Below are 22,704 nucleotides of genomic sequence, written 5' to 3'. Positions count from 1 at the left end.
TTTCTTATCCTTTGGTAATCCCCATGCTTAAGCCTGCCAAAGGATTACTTTTAGGAAAGGACATATCTTTAACTTTGTTTTCCATTCTTTGTTTGGTTCATTTATTTTGTTCTTCTGTGTGTGTGTTTGTGTGTGTTTGAGGTTGCAGGTGGTAAGGTTTTCTCTCCCCCCTTTTTTTTCCCACTTTACTTACCAGATTCATTATTCTGCATTAAGCTGCATTGAACTACATTTGTCATCTATTAGTCCTGTTACTGTCTGCATTGTTCCTCATTAATTATTATTCTTCCTAATTTAGAATCACATGAAAATCTTGCTTTCAGAAGCATTATCCAATTCATTTATATGAATAAAATTAGTAGAGGACAGATCACTACTGCTTGCAATGCCAACTCACTAATAACTTCTGTCTGATTTAGGAAGGAACATCTTCGACTTCTTTTGTCCTCATGCAGAAATTCAGTTTACTGAGTTTCCATGCTGTATCTCTAGTATATTTTAGCGGTTAACCTTTGAAAGAGATCTTACTCAATAGGTCCAAAGCTGGGTCCTGTCAGTCATACCTACCTGCTGTACTACACCCTTTACCTTGTAAAAAAAATCAAGAATTTTCAGACACTTGGATGCCTGTAATGCAGAAGCTGAAGTAAAGAGAAAAGGAATTTCACTGAGTTAGTGAACAGAGGGATCTTTATTTGTTTGGGATCATAAGGTCCATTCATAACATCAAACATCATACTTGTAATTCAAAACCCAGCATTTCCCATCAGTTACTCTTACTTACTTTACCTGAAGTCAACTAACCATTTGCCAGCCTGGGAAAGTTGGAAAACTGAGCTTGTGTTAGATGAAGAATGTAACAATACTTGAGCTGTTTATTTCTACTTTATATAATTTTGACCTGTAAATATTCTACAAATTTCTGAAGCCAAATTCATACTGACTCGTTTCACAGGGTTTGAAACCAAACATTTGGGTCCTGCTTTCCTTTGGTGCTATGCTGTGTTTTAAATTAGCTTGGTCACCAAACTTTCAATTTCCTTCTGTGTTGTTTAAATAAGAAAGATATTTACAGGTTTTGAATAGCATAAGTCTTCTAGTGCGTTTGCCATGGTTTACTCTTCATAGAAGTATATTATAAAATAGGAACTTTCTAATATGATTTTTGGTAAAAAAACAGATTATAAAAGGCTAAAAATCTTGCCTTCTTTATCCAGAGGCAGTCCAGAGGACTTCTGGGTGTGGTTTCATCACTAAAAAGAAGCATTGCACTTGGCTACACAACAACCTTTTGCCTAGATATTTTTATTTCAGTTGTTACATCCTTCGAGCTCTGGAGTCTGCGTGGTTCATGAACATTATAGACAGCTGTAAAGACATAATATATAGAATAGAAAGAGTACATGAATTTTATTATAAAGCAGATAAAACGATGCACTCATGCAAATATATGTGTGTGACTTATGCCTGACAGGAAAGAAATTACGAAGTACTAAGTTGGTTATCAAAGTCAGTAAGGTTCTTAATAAGTGAAAACCTGGGAGTACATAAAATGATTAAATTATAAGCTACTTCATAAAAAAATAAGATTTAATTTTTTTCTGGTCACAATGTTGATTTTTAAAACAAACCTCTGTTCAGCTTTTAATGAAAGTCAAACTGTTAAAGAATCATTTCTCCCATGAGTTCATTTGCGTTTTGTGGAATCCACAGTCCTTTAAACCATCTTGAGATATTATAAAGAATAGTAGATTTTATAGCTAGATCTTGATTTCTGTGTATTTAATTGTTTGTTTCCAAAGCAGCAAAATGTGATTTTTTTTTATTTTCCTTATAATAACTTTTCTTTACAAGTAATGTTGTGAGTAGGTGGCATAAAAAAAATGAGATTTATTCACACAAATACTTAAAAACAGCTAGCAAATGAAGCAGAATATCAGAAAACCAAGAAAAATACCTTCTTAACCTAGCAGTAAATTGGCATTTATGAATTTGATATTCAGGTCAATAATTCATTTTTATTGTTCTCTCTTTGAGCTGAAGAACATACTAAAACAATCTAAAGATAAAACTCTTGCAGTGATTAATCTCAAGTAACTTCTGAAAATATAGTTGTTCATTCCCAATCCAATTCTCAAATTATGAAGAAAAGCTATTAAAAGGTCAGGTACTTCTAGCAAGGTGTCAGTCTTCACTAAAATTCTTTGTCTTTGAAAATAAATGAATGAACGCAGGCTGGAGATACAAGAAACAGGAAAGAGAAAAAATTAAAAAAAAAACCAACCCAGGATGGATGTGACTCTAGTTTTCAGCTCTAGAAAGAAGTAAATATGAAGGTTTTACATGGCTTGCATTCTCTGAAGCATTGGTAACTTTAGACCAGTGATTTTTCTTCACCTTAGATTCCCAGCTTTGAAATAGAGATGCCAGCACTTCTACAGGAATGCCCTAGAAATACCTGTGGGTCCTTTAGAGCTTGTTTTTTACTGAAACTGAAAGGGATTAAGACATTTGTGTTCTCGCTTGCTATTTCAAATGAACCTAGCTCTGAGAGAACTGCCATTTAGCCGATAATGTTGCTTATTTTATGGCATAGGTCTCTCTTTGATGACTTAAGTTTTAGCTTTCTTTTTTTTCAGATTCTGTGCTGCCTAGGGGTGTAGTTCTGAACCTCATATTGAGTGCCAGTAAGCTCTCTTCACAGAGCAGGTAGATAAAACAAATCCTTTTCCTGCTGAGGACCAAGGATAACTTTCAGTCCAAAAGCACAAACAGCGGTGGACTGAAGAGAGAAACAAGAAGGATGGGACCTCACAACCTGAAACTGTAACTGGACAATTAAACCCCAATATGCAAATGGACCAAACCTTACAAAAGTGTAAGACCTCGTGAGTGATCATCCATTTTGTGACCATTCTTAGTCCACCCTGGGTGTAGCCCATGCCAGGCTCCTGTCCTGCCCAAGGTGTTTCCTATGGGCCTTTCAATAAATACCTTATTTATTCTCTAGCTCTGTCCAGTCTCTGTTTCAGGTCAGCCTTTCCAAAACATCATCTTCCTTAGGACCGTCCTTATTTTGTATCTTAAGAAAGCATGTCAAGAACTTGGGACAAGTTTTAGAGGGTGCCTGGTAAAACTTTGTGTTTCTATCATAGCCTGGTCACAGTAAAATCTATCCCGATGTCATGCACAGATTACCTTTTTAATTCAGGTCAAGGAGTTATTATTCTGCTTTTTTTCTGACTAGGTGAGAGCCACTTGACATTTACCAGAAATCAAAGCTGACGTACCGAAGTAAGGAGGAAATAAAAGAGATGGAACATTCAGTTCAGTCTAAAAAATGCAAGATAAAATTAAAGAATAAAAATGGCATTGGAAGGCATGTCCTCTCATTATTTTTAATCTATTTTTTTAACATTGTAAAAAAAATAGTCATATCTGCATTTCCTGAGAATGATGAAACAACAACAACAAGAAGAACAGAACAACCCCCCCACACACACACAAAAAAACCCCAAACCAAAAACAAAAACCAAAAACAAACAACAGAAAAAACCCACCAAAAAAAAAAATTCCTTTACATGGATCTGTTTTAATATCATTTTGATTATTCTTCTCTGAGCCCTGATAGTAAGAATGGCTGATAAATCAACACTGGTATAGACCACTGTTCTGACATCAAAATAGTTATTAACTGCCGCAGGAATAAAATTAATAAAAATATGGAAAATCTATACAGAAAATTTTTTTGACACTTTGGCCTTTTTCAGAATTATTTGACACTATTTGCTGTTTCTCATTAACAAATAGTTCAGAGAGACTTGTTTTGGTATATTTTTGTGTTTTATCTGACAGGAAAGAATACTCTTCTGAGTTTTTTCCCTCTCTCTATAAAAACATAATGGTCTCAATTTTGCTTTGAAGATTGTATGGATTGTCCTGGTAGTGGTCTGAGTTCCCTGGAAACATGATGAACATGTCTTTTAAAGACAGTTAATATATCTACTGCCATGCAGCATATCAGTTTATTCACATTAAATTACATACTTTTGTCAGTATCGCAGTCCCTTCATTGTCAGACACCTTCAATATGAAAACTATTTACTCTCTTCTCTCCTTACTTCAGTTCCTGACAGCCTCATTCTTACTACCTGAAAATATGAAGTAGGGAGGTACTTTTCCAATGGTCTGGTTAGATGGGTACAAAGAAATGATCAGGCTTCAGTTTGATAATATCCTTATCGGGTGCAACAGCACACTCCAATCTCTGCTGTTGAACCAATAAAGCAAATAATTCTTTTGTGGTTTTCTGTCTCTGGTACTTGAGATTTGCTTTTGCTTTTTGAAGCATAGGCCTGGAACTGGTGATCAGATCCTTCCACAAAGCCCCTCTTTACAGTTTGAATGAGTCCTGTTTGGGTGCTGTGCAGTCTGTAAGAATTTTGACCCTACTTGCCCCTAAATATTTGAATCCCTATTGAAATTAGAATCTGACATATTACTTATGGATGATATAATAAAATGAAGAGCCTCTCATTTCTATGGGCAAATAATACTCTCTCCCAATCTCAATCTAAATCAAACTGCAGAGTCACTAATAAAAGTAAGTCATGACTCACAAAGTTAAGTTATTTTGCATTAATTTTAAACTCTTTAGGAGTTATTGGAGTCGCACATCATTAAAACTAATGTCAGTGGTATAGTATGCAGTAACTATTAAATTTACAGCTGGAAGATAAGACTCATATAAAAGAAACATTGCAACCATACTAAAGATGAAAAAAATGTAGATACTGTTTACATTGCACAGATGAGGCAGGTTTACAGGGAAACCCTTCATGCTGTAAGAAATCTATTATGGAAGTAGTCACTGCTGCTATTTTTAACATTATTTTGTCAAATAAATCTGGAAGAGGCCTAATTATATAAAAAATATCTTTTGTTAAGACCACAGATGTTTTTACTAATTTTATTACCATTTCTTGCAGCAGTTAATAAATACTGCATACTCTCATTTAACAGTATACAGCATATTTAACTCTGTTCTACTAGAGCAACCCAAATAAAAGGAAGCCAAATTACAGCAAGTGCAAAATCTTGTGTCCAAGGTCCATCAACAAATTATAGTTAACCAGGCATTTTTTATGAATTTAGTGTGGCTTAAGGACTATACCTGTCTGAGAAAGGCAAAAAATCCATCCAGGAACATCCGGAGGTTACCGTCTGAAATGCACTGTAGGAAAGGCTGCCTGAGATCCTTTCACACCTGTTAGATCTAACTAACTTTTCTCTTAGTAACTGAAGAGGCATTTTTACTGGGGAATAAAATAAAATATTTTCTTACAGCATAAGAGGCAGAAACGATTTTACTCTGGTACTTAAATGTGTGTCCTGCCTCACTTAGGGTGTATGTTCTCTGTGTGTGCTACCTGGAAGCAACTGCTCCAAGGGTTTTTTCACCTACCTCTTTCAGTCCTTGTAACTCAGGAAAGGCCTAACAGGAGGTGGTGAAAAGAAGCATCTTCCTTTTAAATGAATCACAATGTCTCAACTGTCAACGAGCAGAAGCTGGACTGTTAAACTTATAATTACAGGTAAGCTTTTGTGCCTTTCAGTCACTGTCCCAGAAATCTGAGGCTGGATTTCATCTCCTATTTAACCTTTTTTTTTTGTTTGTTTGTTTTTAAATTCCAGTGGAATATTTATGAAAACACAGTATGAGTTTAAATTGATATCGGTCAGAAATAATCTGAATTTTTGAGGTTTAGTGATGATTTTTCAGATTACTAGCACAGTACATACACTCTATATGAAAAAAGTATAATAAAAACCACTTGGGAGGTTTTTTAAGGAAATTCTTAATATTTTCTAGTAAAATTTTTCAACTAACATTTCAATTATTCAACATTCAGTTTTGAGACTCAAAATGTTTAAATGCGCACAAAAAAAATCATAAAAAATTCTGGATAAGCTCTGTATCTAAGAAAAAATCAACCAAAACCCCACAACCTGAATAGTAGCATTTATTTCAGATTAAACAAATATTTTGTTTAATTTAAACCATTATAGTTTAAAAAGTCTAATTTTCAATCAACTCCAAAAAAAAATAGGATTAGGTTTCAGGGGAATTTGAGGTAGAGAAGTGCTTAAAGGTCGAATAGGCAAACCATTTATACTAAAATGAGAAAAGCTTTTATTCACATAAGATGAATATTACTTAGTTAATGAGGCTTTTAAGTTTTGCTCTAGAAGCAAAGAAAATCCAATCTTCTCGATAGCTGCCTTTCAATTTTTATCTAGTGCTTAATGCAAACATCATAAGTCACTGTAAACCACAGAAAAAGACTACTTTTTTCTTTATTATAATTCTTTAAAGGCAGCATTTGAAATGAAAAACAAAATTACAGAATTTTTTGGGTTGGAAGAGACCTCAAAAACATTTATTTTAATGCCCTGCCAAGGAATGGTCTCCTAGTGCAGTTTACACAGGAACATGTCCTGTGTAAACTGGACTTTTGAATGTCTCCAGAGAGGAGTATTCCATGACTTCCCAGTGGAACTGGGCAGCCTGTTCCAGTGCTCTGCTGCCCTCCGCGTAAAGAAGTTCTTCTTTGTGTTGAGGTGGATCTTGAGTTTTAGTTTATGGCTGTTGCTTGCTGGACCCTCTCCAGTAGCCCCATGTTTCTTTTGTACTGAAGAGCTGGACACAGCACTCCAGGTTGTCCAGGTGTCATCACCAGGGTTGATTAGAGGGACAGATCACTTCCCTTGACCTGCTAGCCACACTCTTCCTCATGCACCCCAGGATAGTGTTGGCTCTCCAGGCCACATGGGCACACTGCTGGCTAATAATATACTACAGGCTTGACAAAACATTCATTTTACATCATTATGTTCAGTCTAGGGAACATTCTCTTAAAAGATATGATTCAATTTAGCTGTACAATAGAGACCTATTATTTTTTTACGAATCTGATGACACTAAGGAAGTGCAGGAACAAATAAAAAACTCCTTTAAAAGACTTTATATTATATAAACAGTAGAATGACCAGAAAATCCACCAAATAAAAACAATTTCTTTTCCTTTTATAGCTTTATTATTATAGCTTTGCAGAAAAAATTAATAGTCTACTAAATTGGCAATAATTTATTGAGAATTGCTGCACAAAGCAGTGTGTCATCAGTAAAGTTGTTAAAGGAAAGTTTAAACAATTCTTTATTTTAACTTTCTTGGTTTGAGGCCAAATAATTTCTGTTAATCTTTCAATTTTGAGATTTTTTTACTTGCTTACTTTTACTGGAAAGCTGCCATTAATTTAATTGCTGATTAAAAAATAGTCAGGAGAGGAAACTTATTTGTTTGTCGAACTCCTTATGCATATCTATTTGTTTTAAGTATCTGTGTGTTCTGCAAGGACCAGTGTAACCATATTTACTTCTCATCACATAAAACTGGGCATACTCACATTTTCTAATACAAAGTTCTCTACCAAAGTTACGAGTCTTAAGCTTCTGAAGAGAGTGTTAGTATTACATTAAGTTACTCTGGAAGGATGTATTTTCAGGTGAAATGGGGCTAAGTTTATTTAAAAATATGGTAGAATACATGGTAGGTCATAGACTGAATTTTTATGGTTGTTTTTGTCAGTAGATATGGACTCAGATATGTAATTTTTCTGTCTCTAAATATGTTATATCCATCACTTTCTCAACTTTAAAAGCCAAATGTCTCTACCAATTAAAGTTTCAAAATGTTAGTTATGTTCTCTTGGTTAGTTATAGATGTAAACTTTGAGATCTGACAGAAAAATAAATAATTTCAGAATAGTTATCTGTTTTTTATTGCTTTTACTTTTACATGAAGGTTATGATCAATGAGAGAGTACAAGAGAGTACAAGAGAGTACAAGGAGTCCAATACTATATTTGGCTTTCAAAGTCCCGTTAGTTAAAAAGAAAGAAATCCTAATTGTTTCATATACCCTGTCTCAAAGATCATATGACTGAAATTTTATTTGGCTCAGTAGTGGGTTGTCTTAAAATGGAATAAAACTCAAAAATGATTTTGTAATAAGTGAGTTGAATATTCCATTAGATATTTTAAATATATGTATAAATATCTTATAAGATTAGCTAGATCTATGTATAAATTGAATCATATACATATGCTTAAGCTAACTAGAAACAGGAAGTATCCTAAATTGATCACTATAAAATTAGTTAAGGAAGATATTTTGATTTCTTTGTTGATAGGAATAAGGGATGCAGATGCCGTTAAAAGACAACTGCTTTTTTATTTCCAAAGTAGATTTTTAGGCTTCTTAGAAATTAAGAGAGAAGGAAACATGCAGTTACTCAAAATATTAATTTTGTCAACCTAATAATTCATGGAAAGATGTAATTGGTAAAAACAAACTTTAAGAAGCTAAAGGACACAGAAAAATGCAAGCCATACAGTATTGCATTTTCCTGAGTTGAGAGGAAACTAAAAAGAACAGAGTACATGGAGCAATGACAGTGTTTGGTACTAGTTGACAATGACATGCAGAGCATCCTAACCAGTAGTGTTTATCTCACAGAGTATCTGAATTATTCATAGATTCCAACAGTAGAATAAATTTATTGTCTCCTATAAGAGATATAAGAGGTTGATAAACTGCTTTTCTGACCTTGAAGAACTTTGTTGGCACATTAAGGGACTTTGATACATAGCAAGGTACAGACACTCACTATGATTTGTTAGGTGCATTCTGCTGGGACTGCACTATCAAGTGAATTGAAAACAAAAAACGCTCTCAAGAAAGTAGTGTGAAAAAAGTGCCAGTGGATTTTCTCCCACTGTCTCTGTGGTACTGATGACCAAAAAATGAACAAGGAGGGCATTTTTGATTTATTTTTTTTTTTTTTTAATTTTTTTTAACTACTAACCTGTGGAGAAGGGAAGATGGAATATTTTCTTCTCTTTTGTGTTCTGCAGTCTACATACCTTCCACTCTGGTACAAATGATTAAGACCCATCTTGCTTTGCCCACAGTTTTTTCATTCTGTAGAGCACACTGGAATTCCAGCATATGAGAGTAGGGCCTCAGAGATTTCAGAACTAAGATCCTACTGGTATGGAATGAAGGACATACTTCTCTACTATAGTACAAATATCCTCCAAATGTGGAGAACGGGAAAAAAATTATTGAGGAAAAAAATTGTAGCACTACTGAAATGTTTCCTTCAATGGATAAGGAGAAAGAGTGGCATTAATTACTGGCAACAAATGTTTCAGAGCATTTATTTTAATATTCTCTCTTCCATCTCTATGTGTTTAGTCCACTAGCTTAATATGAGGGTCCTTTCATACTCTGCTGCTTGGATAGGCCAATACACCTTACAGAAGTGGTTAAATTACCTGTTTTTCTCAACCTCAGGGACTCAAAAATTGTAACTGTAGAGGCAGAGGCATCAGCACACAAGGCCTCCAGAGATCAGCAGTTTGCATCACAAAACTGCCATCTGTAACTCTGAATAATTAAATATAACTGATAATCAATCAGGAGCATATGGTTAGCATAACAGAAATTGAACCGTCGCTGAAGTCAGGGAAAAAGCTGCTTCACTGAGGATTAAGATTGGATTTTGGTTACCTGCACACTATATTGCATGTGAATAAAAAGAGGATTTTAGCTTCCAGTATAAGTAGCCTATTAATCCTAATAAATGCAACCATTTTTCCAACAGAAACATTTAACATGAGTTTAGTCCTTTTACCTCATTCTAATACTCCTGTCATAAAATAGCACAAAAATAATGTACTGTCTTAAAAGAAAACCACAGGGCTGTCTTGTATAAGCTATTGAGAAAAATTTATTGTTTTCAGCTCAGAAACAGTAAGAAAAAGAAGAAACAGTAAGAATAGAAAGGTTAAGGGCTGAACTGTGATCACCTAACTCAAGCAAATGAAAGCAGGCAAAACAATCCTGCTTCTGTAGCCTGTGAGAACCAGTTGGATAAACATGAGCAAAACAGTGATGCTTCCTTTAAGACAATATATTTTAGATAAGCAACTGTCCCTGCCTTTGCAAGGAATTGCTTGTAGTTCTAGCAGCCACTGGCAACTACTGGGACACCTCCACCTTACTGCTGCTGACTCAGAAAGGTGCAGTTTTGTCCACGTCACACTTCCATCTTCTGGCTTTCGCTAGGAGGTGCCTACTTGGATTGAAAGAAGTTACTTCAAGACCACCCTTGTTACTACCTATGGGAGTCTGTATTTGAAATCACACTATTCTAAAAGATGGGCAGAGTACCTGGTTGGAAAATTGCCCTACAGGCAACTAATGAAGACCAAGATATTATATATGGGTGTAAATACAGTCCCCCCACACAAACTCTTTAGGATGGGGGGCTATTTAGTTTGGGTAGTTTTGTGTTCACAGACACAGTCCTGGTAATACTGCATGCCTGAGCCCTCAGCGACTGGAAATGCCAAAGGGCTACTTATGTATGCCTCTGATGATGAATAATCAGCAAGGGATTGACAGTAAGCATAGGTAATTTTGATTGAATAGACTCTCTGAGTTCATATGGACAATTCAGAAGCCTATTATACTTGTTTAATGAACATGAGTTGAGTAATAGAGATCATTCATTAATTCACTACATTAATTGAAGCCAGTAGTGTTACCTTTCGCCTTTGTTTAATTCTGCCATTATCTGACCCCGCTTTATATTGTTGATATATTTAATATTGTGTGAACTGTTTCATGTTGACTATTTGATGTATTATAAAAAATTCAATGCAATTTTATTAAGAACAGGACTGAAGTGGGATAAATAGAAACTCCATCTCTAGTGCTATCTATATTTTAATTTTCAGTGTAAAATGTTCTGCCTGACCTTTTAGAAAGCTCTCTTACATTAAATTAGGATGCTCTATTTCAAACAGTCAATGTTCATACTGGCACTTCTAATAAACCTGGGAAAAGGAAAATATTTATGATTTAAGCTTGTTCATCATCAGATTCGTACTGCAATTGCAGACATTAAAGGAATATATATATTTCAAGTAAAAGCAAGAAAAATGCCTTGTTTCACTTTGAAGTTTTCATCCGGTAAAATGATTAGGGGTTTTGAGCCATTAAGATATTTTTAAAGTTTCTTTCTCTGACATTTTGGTTCCAAACCTGAACTTTGGTGGCTACTGGGATAGTATGTGAATTTGCTCATTTATTCATTTTTGGAGAATCCCAAGCCCTGTCTTTGCTTTAGCTGAAAAGACTGATGGCATGTTAACACTTCTGAGGTTATTTGTTCTTAAGTACATCTTCTAGGTTATATGTCATAATGACAAGCAGCCAGCATTGTAGGTGCCAGAAACATTACAGCCATGTAGCAGGGTTACAGTTCATAGACTAAATCAGCTCAGAAGATGTATGGGTGGTCCAATGATTGCTGAGTGCTCAGTCCAGAAGTTTAAAAGAAAGAATCAATGAGCCGCAACTGTGTAAAATAGGGGTCAAGTATGTACAGCTGAGGCTCCACATATATCAGACAGGGCTATGTTTTATCTTCTGGTGTGTAACATTTGTTACTGAAATGTGGCTCAGAAACATTCTATTAAAAGTAGATTGGTATTAATTAATTAAGATTACTGTCTCCCCTAGAATACATGAGGATAGCAATATAGTTCTGATCCACCTGCGGCATATTGCTATCTCAAAATCTAAGTACCAATTCAAAATTACGAAGCAGATACTCGATCAAAACTCTCTCCTCTACTGACTGACTGCCCTTTGGTTTTGTATCAGTGATTTTCTTGCCAGCACAATCTGCTCTCCCAGTCATAGCTTCCTTGCTTCTTTATCTGCATGACTTTGTGTTCCAGTGGACAGTTGAATCTATTCCAGGTCTTTATAACTCTTTCTGTATTGATAAATAATATTCTTTCTCTGGTGCTGATTCAGTTTCTTTGATGTGAAAAGAGGCTTGTACTGAGTGAGCGAAACAAACCCCAAAATTCTTGCAGACCAGTGAGAATTCAGAGAGCCTCATCAAGCTCAGGAAATCTAGCTTACCTCCAATAAACAAAAAAAGTTTGGAGGGAAAAAAAAAAAAAAAAAAAGTCAGCTAAAACATTAAAATCACTAACTTTCACACTCTGAAAACTCTTGTCTTTATTGGTATAAGGATTCTTATGGTGACCCCCTGTGGGTTTCCATCCTCCACTTCTGGAGCAACCTAAACCGCTTCAGAGTCTCTAACACTGAGTTGCTATTTTTCCCACCCTAGACTGGGGATGCTTTCAGAGAGGAATTTGATCTCAGATCTGCTTTCCCAACAGAGAAGCCATAGCTGGTATGATTAATACACTTTTGAGGCACAGTATAGATTTCCTTTGCAATGGGTCTCCTGGGCAGGTGGTGGTGAGGGTGCTTTGAGGATGCACAACTACTACAATGAAATAGAGGTTTCTGAACCAGTGTTTGGGAAATTGAGATAAGAAGAACTTTAACCTAAGAAATTAATAGAAAACAGTGAAATGTTAGTGCACTAGTTACTTTGAGTTTTAGCAGGAAAAAGAAAACACAGATAAACATGAATCTAGAAGTAAATATAAGCAATACTATTGAGGAAGGAAAAAAGCAGCTGGGAGGTATTAATAAGAACAATAGTAAATATAGAAAGGATAGTTTTGAAAGTTTTATATTAATCTTATAAGAGAATTGGATATGGTCATCTGTATTGCTGTAGCCAGTTCAAAATTAAGAAGGCAGAATATAAAAAAGAGGATGGCACTAAACACTTTCAGGGACAGGGCATTCACAGTTTCTCTGGGCAACATAATTTCATGAAAATAACATTCTTTGTTACATGGTCACATTCATGGTTACATAAGGGACTAAATACCCAAGTCTTCTAGCCCCATATTTAATGCTTATTTGGAAGAGAGAGACCTTACTTAGCATATTAAAGAAAACTAAATTTCAATATCTTTTGTTTAGTTTATAAGCAAGTTCTATAATCAGTCAAAAACATTGTTTTTGACTACTGTCTTGAAACTTCATAGTTCTATTTAACCTTTATTTCATTAAATTCAATTACAGAACCTGTCAACAACTGAATTTCAAAACATTCAGGTTTTTTTTTTTCCTTTTCTTTGTAATGGGCAACAAACTTATGTAGGTGGAATAGTTCTTGTTCTGTTTTGTTGTGTTTGTAGAAAAAAACCCAATAAATTCAATCTACTGCAACATGAAACAATACAAGAGTACTAGGCTGTGGGCTTATCCAACCCCTAACACTTGAAAAATAAAAAATAAAAATTCCCTGGTTATTAAGTATAGCAGTTGGTATGTAAGTTTTCAGAAGACAATTTTGAGTGTCCATGTTGCTTTCACTATCAGCACTAGTTCTGTACTCAGTGCTTAAAAGTTTTATTACTATTCACAATATCAGAATGTGTGGTGGTAAATGTACTTTTTCTCCTACATTGAATCCTGTCTGTTTTAGGATCAGGTGGGTGCCCAGTTGATGGAGGATACAGAGAAGACACAGTAACTGAATGCCCTCTTTGCTTCAGTCTTTACTGCTAAGATCAGTCTTCAGCAATTCCAGTCCCTGGAGGCAAGAGAAAATCTACAGAAATGAAAATTTTCCCTTGGTCAAGGAATATCAGGTTACAAAATATTTTGGCAAACTTGACATGCACAAAGCCATGGGCCCCAATGAGATTTGCCCATGAGTGCTGAGGAAGCTGGCAAATAGTATTGCTTAGCCAATCTCCATCATCACTGAAATGCCATGAAGAACAGGAGAGGTGTGCGTGGAGGAAAGCCAGAGTCATTCCACTCTTCAAAAAGGGCAACATTGAAGATCCAGAAAACAACTGGCCAGTCAGCCTCACCTCCAATTCTTGAAAGGTGCTCCAACAGCTCATCCTGGATATCATCTGTAAGCATAGGGAGCAAAAGGATGTTATCATAAGTAATCAGTGTGGATTAATCAAAGGCAAAATCACGCTTGACCAATCTGACAGCCTTGTGCAATGGCATGACTGATGAAGTAGATGAGGGGAGAGTAGTGAATGTTTCCCTTGGTTTCAATAAGGCTTTTTACACTCTTTCCCATAAAATCTTCATAGGTAAGCTTGGGAAGTGTGCGTTGGATGAGTGGACAGTAGCATGGATTGATAACTGGCTCACTGGCAGAGCTCAGAGGGTTGTGATCCATGGCACAGGGTGTAGTTGTAGATCTGTAGCCAGCAGTGAGCTCAGGGTCAGTACTGGATCCAGTCTTGTTCTTATCTGTTCTTAACTTATCTGCCATTGACCTTGATGAAGAGACAGAGTGCTCCCTCAGCAAGTTTGCTGATGTTAGAAAGCTGGGATGAATGACCCAAAGGCTGTACTCCTGTTCAGGGAGACCTGGACAGGCTGGATGGAGAGTTGGGCAGAGAGGAACCTAATGCAGTTTGACAAAGGGGTCCTGTACTGGGAAGGAATAACCCTAGCCACCAGTAAAGGCTGGGGGATGACCTGCTGGAAAGCAGGTGGAGAAAGAACTGGAGAGTCTGGTGGACAAGTAAACCGTGAGCCTGCAGTGCCCTTGTGGCCAAGGAGGCCAATGGTGTCCTGGGGTGCATTGGGAAGAGCACTGACAGCAGGTTGAGGGAGATGATCCTGCACCTCTACTCAGCCCTGGTGAGGCCACACCTGGAGTGCTGCATCCAGCTCTGGGCTCCTCAGCACAAAACAAGACAATGAACTCTTAGAGTGAGTCCATCGGAGGGTTATGAATATGATGAGGCTTTGGAGCATTTCTCTCTTATAAGTGAAGGTTGAGGGAGCTGGGGTTGTTTAGCCGGAAGACTGAGAGGGGTTCTCATAATTGTATACAAATATTTAAAAGTGGGTGTCAAGGGGATGAGGCCAGACCCTTTTCAGTGGTTCCCAGTGACAGGATAAGGGGCAATGGTTTACAAACAGAAACACAGAAAGTTCCATCTAAATATGAGGAAAATCTTTATTGTGAGAGTGACTGGAGAGCATCAGAACAAGCTACTCAGATGGGTTATAGAGTCTCATTCCCTGGAGATGTCCGAAACTGGTCCTGCTCTTGGGGAATCTACTTTCCTGGGGGGTTGGGCTAGATAATCTTCAGAGGTCCCTTCCAATCCTGACCATTTGCATGATTGTGGCTTCATTCAACTAGGTCTGGAATATAATTTTGAAATATTGGATATAGATTGGATGGGCCTTGAGGCTTAAGAAAAGAAGTGCATAGATAATAACTCTTCCATTAGTCTTTTTTATCACTCATTTTGTTTCTTTAGCTACTAAGGACATTTTATTAGTATGTAGCTTTCAGCATGACATAGAAAATCACTATGAATTTTAACATGGGGTAAACAGTCTTTCGATACAAAAATAAAATATAAAAGAAAGCTTTTTATTAAGCTATGGAAGATAGCCAAACAGGTCATTAAATGTCAATATTGCTATGCTATTTCAATGTGATTATGCTTTCTTCCAAGAAGAAGGAAGTGTTCTAAGTGACCAGGGGATTAAGCTTTCAACCATAAAAAAATGCTTTTCCTTTTGCTGGTATATCTCAAAAATGTAATCTTCTGTATGAGATCTTCACAAGCTGTGTTTTAATTAGTAAGAGATGAATATTAGATGTTTAGTGAGACTTTCAGTACTGTTCCTATTTGACAAATGGATATTCAGATAGAGCTGATTAACATAGCTAAATGTTAAAGTTAACCCCTGAGTCTATGCTAATAATTTATCTTCCCTCTGTAGCACATCAAGATAGAAGGACATTCCTTCCAGAGAAAAGTTGATTTTCACTATTCTAAATACATATTTTTTTGATTTAAATGTTCTGGAAATACTTTCCCCTCTCTCTCAGTAGACTAGAAGAATCACAGATCTAAATTACTCAGTTTGGATTATTTGCCTGACAAGATGGCTGTCAGTAGATGGAACTCTCCCAGGAAAACCAAATCCAAGGTTTGTAAGTTATTTAATTCCAAGTAAAATCAATAGATGACAATAAAATGAAATAACCTACTACAGTTTCTTAACAGAGTCCTGCCTAGAACAACAGTGAAGATGCAAGGCTGTTTAGGCATGCAAAAATGGACCTCTTCAGGCCAGAACTGGCAACCTAATGGCCACAGCTATTTGCTCTGTAGACTTTGTATAGAAATTATACAGATCTATATGGGGGAAACAAAAATTATAGTATAGCTTTTTTTGTTATTTTGGTTTGGTTTGGTTTTTTTCCCCACTGGACTTGAAAGAGAAAGGGGAAGAGATCATTTCAAAGACTGTCAAAAGCTAAACCTTGCTCCATAAAATCATCTGAATTCATCATGGCATTTTAGGATGTGATGTTTTGAAGAATACACAAAGGTCATTTTTTCTGACTGAGTACAGACCACAGTGGGCTCCATTTGAATTAACACTAATAATGGATTATATTTGTGTATAAGATAACAAAAGCAGAGTACAAAGAGGTATTCAAAAGAAAATTTGCTTAGGAAAATATTAGATTTTTTTTTTCACAGCAAGTGAACTAAATTTAGTTGATTAAACAGGAGAAACAAATGCTACTATTTTCTTTCACTTGTTACAGAGAATCCATCTTTTCTGCCTTTAGCTGTAGCAGTTGTGTTGCTGTAAGCTGTTAGTTTCTAACAGTTATTCAGTTCTGTTCCCAGCTGAAGCAATTATTTCAGCATGGGAGCAAGACTGAACCCAGCTGCTTAAATTCCTTCAATTTTCACTTGGTCTTAATGCTCACAAATTTCCACTCTTACAATATAGAAGCACACAATTTATTAAAATATTTTTGAGCTGGATCTGTGATAAGGACCTTGGAATCTGGCTCAAGGATATTCAAACTTAATGTTAGGCATTCAGCCCAACAGGCCAGAAGTTAACAAAGGAGTCAAACTAATTTTAATGAAATCTAGCAAACATATTCAGATCCCAACCAAAGATACTAATTTAAAGGCCTGCTTTTCTGATAACTCACAGACACACTGATCTTGTTCTGCTTTTTCAAAGACACTGAAAATTAAAGTGCTTTTGCTCAGTTTAAGTATCGAATCACATTTTATGCTTAGCAGAAGCTAGAACTTGATTGTAAGAGCTCATTTAATAGAAAAGACATAAGGAAGAGGCATGAGCTCCTATACTCTAAAATGCTTTATAGTATAGTTCAATTTAAAAGATTAGGTTTCATTGGATGAAGAAATTTCTTCATGCAAGGAAGTAGGATTGAGCAAAGATCACTGAACTCTGCATTTCTCCTTTTAACAGTCCTAAAAATCATGGTTTTTGGTTATGCATACTTAAGGTGGGAGGTCATATTTCTGACTGATGAGAAAGTAGAGGACTTGAAATTATTTCCACACTTACTCAGAAAGAGGGATTTAGAGCAAAGAGACTAAGCATTAGCAAGGTCTGAGGGGTGTGATGGAAAGAAGGATGGTTGGTATCGTTCTGTCAGTCACAGTGGCTTGGGCATTTCAGCAGGTCCAGAGACCTTGTCCTTGACAGAAGCATATCACCAGCAAGTTCACAGTCTGCACTCCAGGGCACACCTACTGTGTGAACCGCGTTCTTCAGAAAATAGCAAATGTGAACAGTCCTGTGCAGCATCAATTAATTTGATTCCCTCAATTTCCTCTGCTGCAATTGCTCCATTTACAACTGTAAATTCTGGTATACCAGTAAACATAAATACTTGCATGCAGGTTTCTAGAAATAACAACAATGGTCACACCAGGTAGACATTCACAAAAAAATACACAACAAAGTGAGAGGCAATAAGCTAGTCTAAGGATATGGAATAAGGAATCACTATCGTATTGTCCCAAGAGGAGCTCACAGAGGTGTTCCTGCTACTCATTTTCTGAAGTAGAAGGAACAAGTAATTTCTAATCCCTCTATTGACTGCCATCTAGGGGCTCCGAGAATTTTATAGTGCATATCTTTTTTGCCATCAGCTGTATTACTTTGTATGTAAGGAATATAGAAAGGAAATTTTCTTTTTCTGTCACCTTAATGGTCATTGATCCAGCAGATGTCTGAGGCAGAAGTCTTGTAATTGTAAAGGTTACCCTAGATAATAAATTTTAAAAATTAGAACACTTATTTAGAATTTTCTCTTACTCTGCAACCAGTGTACAAAGTAAAACCAAAAAATAAATGTGATAAGTATCACCCATGACTTTATGCAGTAAATTTGAACTACTGAGACATTACCAGTCAAAGAAAAGGATGGATTTTCCTGAGCTCTGGACACTCCCAGCTTCCTCTGAAACAGCCACAATTCCTGGATAATTTCTACTTGAGAAAATAATTTCTTATATATTGAGGTCATTTTCATTCACTGGCTTTTGAAACACCAGATCTCACTCATTTAAAAAAAAAAAAAAAAAAAAAAAAAAAAAAAAAAAAAAAAAAAAAAAAAGGAGACTCGGTTGTCATTAATTCCACCAAAGCTATTTTAAAAAGATGCTGGACTCTTTTGGAAAACAAGGAATATTGCCATTTGCTTTCTGATTATTGTGTACAAACTATCCCAGCTCACTGAGCTACTCCAGGAGCAATTTCTCTAGTCATTAAAGAAACAGCACTGTGCAGGTTTAGTCAAGGCCAGAGGAATTATTTTATATCTTGTCTCCAGCGTGATGTCTATATATGTTCACTCACATACCTGGGTATCCTGCATGTAGTTTTCTCTCTCTTAGGAAAAGGTCTGCCTTTCTGTCATGAATTACAAACTTCAAGTTATCAACAAATTAAGGAAGTTACATTTTAAAAATGGGAACCTGAAAAAAGTCAGAGTAGCCCTTTGTGTGCGTACAGATGCTGTGTTCTGTGTTTGACAGTGTACAATTATTTTTAGACAATATAGTCTTACAATGCTAAAAGCCTTGTTATATCTAAATATCTGACCTAGTTTTACTCCTTTTTTTTTTTTTTTTTTTTTTGTTTTGTTTTGGTTTGGTTTGGTTTTTTTTGTTATAGTGGATTTAGTTTTAATTGGTTGTTACGCTGCAGTTCTACTGTGGCCACCCAGAGATCTTTGTAAATTACATGTTACAGCACAATGTTGCATTCATTTCCGTCAGTAAATGCAATTTTAATGGAATTTGCTTATTTGTTTTGCTACATTTTGAGCGAAAATTGAGTGAGGAAAAAAATGCAAAGAAAACAGTGATGGCTCTTTAAAGATCTCATTAAAAAATAAACATCTTACATTCTACCTACCTCTGTGACATAGAAGGCAACATTTTAGGCAAAAGACTTACCTTGATTTCAAGTCCTTCCTTTCCTGTCTAATTAATGCTCCCAAAGAGAGGGTCCCAATATACATGTAAAAATCAATCAAATTCTATGCATGCCTCAAATGTCACCAAATTCATAAATAAATTGGGGGGGGGGGGGGGAGGTGTATAAAATAGCTTTATTTCTCTCTTACAGCTCTCTGCTCTGACCCAGACAGGGAATGATAGAGGGAGAAAAATGGTATCTTTATTGTTCCTGGAATTAGTGCAGCCCAGAAGATACTGAACTTAATTCTATCACTTTCAATCTTTTACCTCAAAGCCTGTAAAACCAACAGAGCAATTCATATAGTAAAGGGAAAATTTACTGTGAATGAAAATGACAAAATCTGGTGCTCAGAACTGAGTAGTGGTGAGTAAGGCTGTACAAGACATAGTGCACTGCTTGAAGCCTTTCTTCAGTAAGCTTTTAATGTAGGTGCCAAGCAGTACAGAAAAATTTCAGTCTGAGAACATGGAATAAGGATTGTGCAACTTTAAGTCATATTACAGTAGAGGGATTCTGCACTCAAAATACCTTATACTGTGAATACAAATACCAGAATAAAAAGAATAACAGTCACATTTTTTACATAATTTCTGAGCAACTGCTGACTTTTTTGCTGCCTCAGATAATTGCTTAAAGTCAGTTATTTTCCTAAATCAGTCAATGTGGACAAAAATAAATCTTTCTGTATGGTGTTAAAACGGAAGGAAAAATGAGTATGTCCTAGTAGGGTTACAACTTCTTATGTTGATTGAGGTGAGGAAGTTTCCATCTACAATTTTCTACCCAGAAAATGAAATTAATGATACGTTTTAACAATATCCTGCTTGACTTTTCAATACAGAAACTATTTTATATTATGCATCTGTATCTGGATGAGTGAAACTGGCACAAGGACTACACAAACACATAAACACATAAACAATAATAAGTACAGTAATCTTAAAACAATGTCCAATACAAAGTTCATTCAGGACACCACCAAATGAAATTACAAAAATATGTGATTATTTGTGCTTCACTTACTTTAAAGGCTAGAGGTACCTTAGGTGCATGGGTAGCTGTCACTGCCATGCCTGTTCTCCCATAACAAATGTGTCTTTGAACAAAATCGAAATTCTTTTGACTTGCCTTATAAGCCATTCTATGTGCATATGTGTAGGAGGGAAGAATTACTAGCCAACACAAACTTCATTCAGACTAGGTGAAAAGGTAGTGCTCATAGTCTGGTGAGTTGGGCAAGCAACAAATAGCCCTTCCCTTGAGGACCTGCTGACAAATAACACTGTGTTTGCTTTTCTGCACCATTTCACTTAAATAAAACTTTAAGCAGGTGATTTAGCTCCTTAAGAGAGTCTCAGAGAGAAAGATTATTCTGGCAGGTGGTCCTTGCTGCCTGCAAGCTTGATTGGTACAGTAAACCTATTCACTTATATTCATGGATAACTTTCCAGTTTCACCCTCCCTAGAGTACAGCTCTTTCAAACACCACTTTTACACCCTCTTATGTAGATGAAATTCAGGCTGGTTAGGACTCTTTTTGCATTCTTGAGTTTAATTTTAGCTATACAGTAAATACGTGGATAGAATTTTACCCAATAATGAAAGAAAACATTCCACTCTCAGCTGCTTTAAGTGCTCTTCAACGTCAACAAAAGGCAGCAGATGGGCCTGTCTGCTTATTTGTTTTAAAGAGAGGGAGAAAGTAGAAGAGATTTTGTGATATTTTAGCCTGTTTTATGGGGCATTGGGGTACAGATGTTCTGAGTAAAGATTGCCTCAGATTTCTCTACCATATAAACTGCTTGTTCTTGTTTAAGGCAATACTTACACATGTGGATTTTTTTCTTTTCCAGCAGGAAATATTTCCAGATTATTCTTGCATTCTTCCCCAGCGAATGTTTCATATGTTTCGAGAAATATCTTGTCTGTGGATTGCTAATCCCTTAAAGCCTCTGCTATACATTCTGTATTTGCCAAAGCTGCTTGCATTGGGTCAGTGCTCTCTCACCCATAATTACAATGAGAAAATCCAATCTCTTTGAGACACCAAGGTTTTAGCTCGCCTTTTATTTAGAAATAAATGAGTTAAAACTCAAATATTTGACTGAATACATGACACTAAGTATGCTACCCAAAGGCGGTCAAAGATTGGGCTCTACTCTAGACTCTGCTTCTTGTTTACTGTGTTATGGTTTATATAGTGATATTAATATTCATGTCTCCAGAATAAAGAAATTATTTGGGATTTACTTTCAGCTAAACTGTAGAACTGCAGTTATGTTTGCTGACACAGCAGGTGCTTGGAAAAAAAATAAAATGGTATTGCTCTGACAATCGAAATACCAGCTGGTTTTTTATTTTAATCCTGGAAGTATTTAAATACAGAATAACTTTTTTTTTTTTTTTTTTTTTTTTTTTTTTTTTTTTTTTTTTTTTTTTTTATGTACTCTGTTTTCTCCATCAAGTCTGTTATTGAAGGTCAAAAGATAAACAAGCAGTAAAGGCAAAATAGTGGTATCTGTCTGCCTAAACCTAAATGTGTGTTTAACTCACAGTGAGATTTTAAGGAGGTTAAAGGGAGTAAGATACCTAAATTTAGTTGTTATTCATTTATCACCTTGCACCATCCTTTTTGCACAGAATCTTCTTAATTATAATGTAGATTTTTCTGGTTGAAATTAAACATATCTCACTTGCTATGCTTAGATATGGTATACAAAGACCTGTGGGGAACTACAAATCAAAGTAAAATTCCCATATGCTGAAGACAGTAAATGCTCTCTCATCTCTTTCTCTATAAAAATGTCACCTTCATGTTCATTATCCATTCTTTTTCTTACTCACTTGTGAAAGATGAGAAGTCTTCTTCAGCATCCAGTGGTAGTCAGGAGGCCTTGAGCACAGAGATCAAAAATAAAGAAGGAGGAATGTATAAAAATGAAGGCAGGGAGAGAAAAATCATGAGATCTGGAACAAAAATAAGTAACAAAAGAAGACCTTTATTTTATCTGAAATATTTATTTTTACCTTTTTTATTGATCACACAAGTTTTTTGTGATAAAACAAGGCTTTCTATATTTCTGTTTTATTAAAAATATAGATAAGTTTCTCTGGTATACATAATTTTGTGTCTAAATGAAGGATTTTCATTTGAAATCAATTTCTACATTGCAAAGAATTTTTATACAAAATTTCCTATCAGTAATGGATCACAGATACACTGTACCTTCTTGCACTTTCTGCTCCAAGTTTTTTCCCACGTGGTGAAATATTCATTGCCACCATTGTAGTTGCTATCTCAGCGAGTGACTTGCCGAGTGTCAGAGAGGAGACACAAGGCAGAGCCATCAAGAGCAGG

The 22,704-nt window shown here is 35.8% G+C and overlaps 1 protein-coding gene across 1 annotated transcript in view; it reads right to left on the bottom strand.

The window, feature by feature from the left end:
* Positions 1–13,778: 13,778 nt before the first annotated feature.
* The window catches only part of LOC120751450 (uncharacterized), a 183,284-nt gene continuing 174,358 nt past the window's right edge, over positions 13,779–22,704 (bottom strand). The window contains exon 4 of the mRNA XM_040061368.1: positions 13,779–13,939. Within this exon, the coding sequence (XP_039917302.1) occupies positions 13,779–13,939 (161 nt within the window). The remainder of the gene's footprint in view (positions 13,940–22,704) is intronic.

Source organism: Hirundo rustica, chromosome 1 (genome assembly GCF_015227805.2).
Source record: "Hirundo rustica isolate bHirRus1 chromosome 1, bHirRus1.pri.v3, whole genome shotgun sequence".
In the NCBI taxonomy this organism is placed as follows: Eukaryota; Metazoa; Chordata; class Aves; order Passeriformes; family Hirundinidae; genus Hirundo; species Hirundo rustica.
This window is presented reverse-complemented; position numbering and strand designations above follow the sequence as displayed.